Source organism: Myotis lucifugus, unplaced genomic scaffold, assembly GCF_000147115.1.
Source record: "Myotis lucifugus unplaced genomic scaffold, Myoluc2.0 scaffold_257, whole genome shotgun sequence".
Lineage (NCBI taxonomy): Eukaryota > Metazoa > Chordata > Mammalia > Chiroptera > Vespertilionidae > Myotis > Myotis lucifugus.
In genome coordinates, this window is record NW_005871305.1 from 334,004 (window position 1) to 338,086 (window position 4,083).

Sequence of the window (4,083 nt, forward strand, 5' to 3'; positions counted from 1 at the left end):
TTTCATCAGTTCAAGATGAAAACAAGAGAAAGGAAATCAGATGAACCCTTGCAAACCTTCAATGCTGAGGCAGGACCCACACTTGACTTGAGAACTGGAGTTCCGGGGACCCTCACATGCAGCATAGAGCCCGGGTCCCTGCCCGGGGCGCACGCCCTCAGAGTCCACCAGGGTCCGAGCCCGAGGAGGCTCTGCTGGGCCAGGGACGGCACCGCCGATGGGGCCGGTGTGTGTGTGGACTCATCAGATGGCAGCTTCCTGCCAGTGTCCCCTGAGGTGCAGGTGCTGTGGGCTGTCCATCACCCAATGCCGACAACTAGCCCTATGGACACTTCCTCCTGACCTGGCCTGGTGGGGTCCCCCATAAAGGCGGGGAAGCTCTGGGCTGGACATGGCTTCCTGTAAATTCTGGGCACGAGAACATCAGCGCTGGTTTCTCAACATGTTTGTTTTCTTAAACACAAAAGAGCGTCGCTTAGGGATGATTTTAAGTATAAGCTACTCATCCGCAGCATCTTTTAGTTTCGTATAAAATAATGTCCCTACATAGCACAGTTTAAAAGATACCGAGAAAAGGTTTGTAAACTCAGATTTGCTAAAATACGATTCATGCTGTGTGCCCTTTTATGAACACCTTCTAGAACAGCGGTTCTCAACCTGTGGGTCGCGACCCCTTTGGGGGTCAAACGACCCTTTCACAGGGGTCACCTAAGACCATCAGAAAACACATAGATAATTACATATTGTTTTTGTGATTAATCACTATGCTTTAATTATGTTCAATTTGTAACAATGAAATTGGGGATCACCACAACATGAGGAACTGTATTAAAGGGTTGCGGCATTAGGAAGGTTGAGAACCACTGTTCTAGAAGGTAATTCCTGTCAATTGGGTGAATATTCTGGCCCTTTCCTAAGACTTTTTTTTATAGAACTAGACACTAGTGATGGTGAACCTATGACACGCGTGTCAGAGGTGACACTCGAACTCATTTTTTTGGTTGATTTTTCTTTGTTAAATGGCATTTAAATATATAAAATAAATATCAAAAATATAAGTCTTTGTTTTACTATGGTTGCAAATATCAAAACATTTCTATATGTGACATGGCACCAGAGTTAAGTTAGGGTTTTTCAAAATGCTGACACGCCAAGGTCAAAAGGTTCGCCATCACTGAACTAGAGGGTTCTATGAACTTCCTAGGAAAGCAGGCAATGCTTGTCATCCCAGCTACCAGCACACTTCCCGGGACACAGCAGGGAACAGTTTAGTGAATGAATAAGCGAACTAATGTGAAAACAGAGCTCAAATAAGACAGAAACAAAATAAATCACCCCCATTTGGGAAAACCTATAGCTAGTATGGTCGATTGTGGTGCATGAATTCTATCAACCTCTTTTCCCTTTGTTTAGAGGCGGCCGGAGTCTCAAATGACTCGCCAGGGCTTGTGTAGAATCCAGAGGTGAGATACGGGTCCCTGAAATGATAGTGTCCACACAGACAGAGGTAGTTGTGAAATAAGCCCCCAACCCCCCTAAATTAAGCCTAGGCCAACAAAACCCTGCGAGGTTTTGGGTAATTGATGGACCAGGACAATTTGCAGGGCCCCGACCAGCGCTTGTATGAACACCCAGCCGGGTGGGGAGGGGGGACAACATGAAATAGGAACAGAAGAAGAGGCTGAAAGTAGGAAACCTGGGCAGAAGGCATCCAGTGCACACGCCTACCTGTCTCAGCATCGCTCTAAAAGCCATTGACCGAAGCCTGGTGGTGAGGATCTCGCCAGCTTTCCCAAACGTGAAGCCCTGGTTGAGAAAAGAAAACAAAAGCTCCTGTTCCCTTTGATCATTCCTGCTGTTCTGACGCAAGTGGGTACCTGCCCATTGATTTTTTTACATGACTTATATATTAGCCAATGAGTAACACATGTCTGTGACCAAACATTCATTCAAAGTCCCAACTTAAAGTTCACGTACTGCTGAGTCATGGGTATGTAATTGAGATGAAAAGCCTTAAAAGTGTCCAGTCTGGCTTCTGAACCATTCTAAATAGGTTTCCTTCTCAACACTTTCAAGAACATCTCAGTGAGGACAATACTGTGTTTAGTCACAACTTTCATGTGTTCCTATTACTTTAAACAAAACAGTGAAAAGAGAAGTAACAAAATTCTATGCAGGAACGCATTTGGGTCACGTGGGGAGGGAGGGAGGGAGGCGGCCTGGAGTAAGAAGCTCCAGGAGAGTTGGCTGGTTCCCAGCCACAGCTCCCCCTGCTCTCAGATTGGGGACCAGGCCCCTCTCCCTCCCCAAGCATGCTTGCCAGGCAGTTTCCCTCTTTCTAATCATGTCCTGTTCACACGTCCATAGCTGGGCCGGTTTCCGGGGCGGGTGGGAGCCTCCAGGCTCACGGAGCATCGGTGCAGGTGTGTGCAGGCCACTCCTGGGAGGACACTAAGCCAGGGGGACGGTGCCCAGGGGGACGGTGCCCGGGACTAGACCACCCTGGTCTCCTCCTTGCTTTGCTGGCAGATTGCTCAAACCCAGTGTGGGCTGCCCACTGTTGGTGCAGCCTCCAAAACACATTTATGTACCTAGCTCCACTCCCTAGCACACCAGGGCTAGCAACTGGGTGGGATCACTGAGAGCTAAATAAATGATTTCTAAATAAAAATCTTGGCTTACTTTTACCATTGGTTCAACAATGATGAGAGAGAATCATGCTGGGCCTGACTAGGAAACATTTTGCTGAATTAATGGATTGTATTGGAAGGGCCTGCATGGTACTCACTGAGTTAACGAGAAAAAAAGTATTTGGTAAAAATCCAGGTAGAAAAGTACAATCGGAGTAGGTCTGCTAGTTCACTCTGGCCAGGTCTACACTATCTAAATGCAATACAATATATATGTTCTTTCAAAGAGTTCATCGATTAAGGAGGAAACACTCAGAGAAGTTATCGATATTATGTAAAGAGTAACAACAACAAAAGAGGATGCTATTGTACTGTTCCCTCTCAACCCTCCCTCCCCGCCCCAGTTTTTAACTAGTTGAGTTTAACTGGTTCTCATGTTCTCCTGGGGACTTGGGTCTCTTCTTCCCTTGCTAAGGGAAAACCTATGATATGCCATAATTCAGCGACCAGGGAAGTCACAATTACTCCTGCTAAGGCCTGTCCTCTAAAAATGTCCTCTGTCAACTGTGTTTGCCATTTATTTCAGTCTCAGACTCAGAAACTCCATTAGGTCTTGATTAATTGATAATTAATCAATCTACATGAATAGGTAGTTAAATCTAATAATTAATCTATATCCTAATTGAAGGATAATCTATGTCAGTGAGAAGACCAAATCGTAGGTACCTACCTGAAGGAAGAAAGTGAAGAAAGAAGTAATCCCCAGACCCAAGAACAGCAACGAGATCATGTTGCACTTCTGCTGCTTCACGGCATCGTCCCCCGGCCCAAAGATCTACGAAAGAACATGCAGAGGGCCCACCTCACTACAGGCCCCTTGTTTATTCCTCCCACACACAGTGGCTGGAGCATCTCATTTTATTTTATTTTATTTTTTTATTTATATATTTTATTGATTTTTTACAGAGAGGAAGGGAGAGGGATAGAGAGTTAGAATCATCGATGAGAGAGAAACATCGATTCAGCTGCCTCCTGCACACTTCCTACTGGAGATGTGCCCACAACCAAGGTACATGCCCTTGACCGGAATCGAACCCGGGACCTTTCAGTCTGCAGGCCGACGCTCTATCCACTGAGCCAAACCGGTTACGGCAAGGAGCATCTCATTTTAAAGACGGGGCTTTGAGATATGTGGGTTTTTATTGTGGTAAATATGCATCACATACAAGTTACCATTTTACTCATTTTTAAGTGTACAATTCAGTGGCATTAAGTACATGCACAGAGTTGGAAACTCTGTACCCGCTAAATAGTAAGACCCCTTTCCACCCTCCCTAGCCCTCTGGGAACCACTATTCTAGTTCCTGTCTATGAATTGAGGAATATGTGGGTTATTAACATGGGTTGTGAGTGGTTGCACACTTTGGTGTTTGTTCTCTTCCCCTGCACTTGC

The 4,083-nt window shown here is 45.7% G+C and overlaps 1 protein-coding gene across 1 annotated transcript in view; it reads right to left on the reverse strand.

Annotated features, from left to right (window-relative positions):
• Positions 1-4,083, reverse strand: part of ABCB4 (ATP binding cassette subfamily B member 4) — a 66,168-nt gene that overhangs the window by 18,151 nt on the left and 43,934 nt on the right. Inside the window, exons 16-17 of the mRNA XM_014464613.2 lie at positions 3,361-3,465; positions 1,729-1,806 (exon numbers count right to left, since the gene is read on the reverse strand). Coding sequence (XP_014320099.1) covers positions 1,729-1,806; positions 3,361-3,465 — 183 coding nt within the window. The remainder of the gene's footprint in view (positions 1-1,728; positions 1,807-3,360; positions 3,466-4,083) is intronic.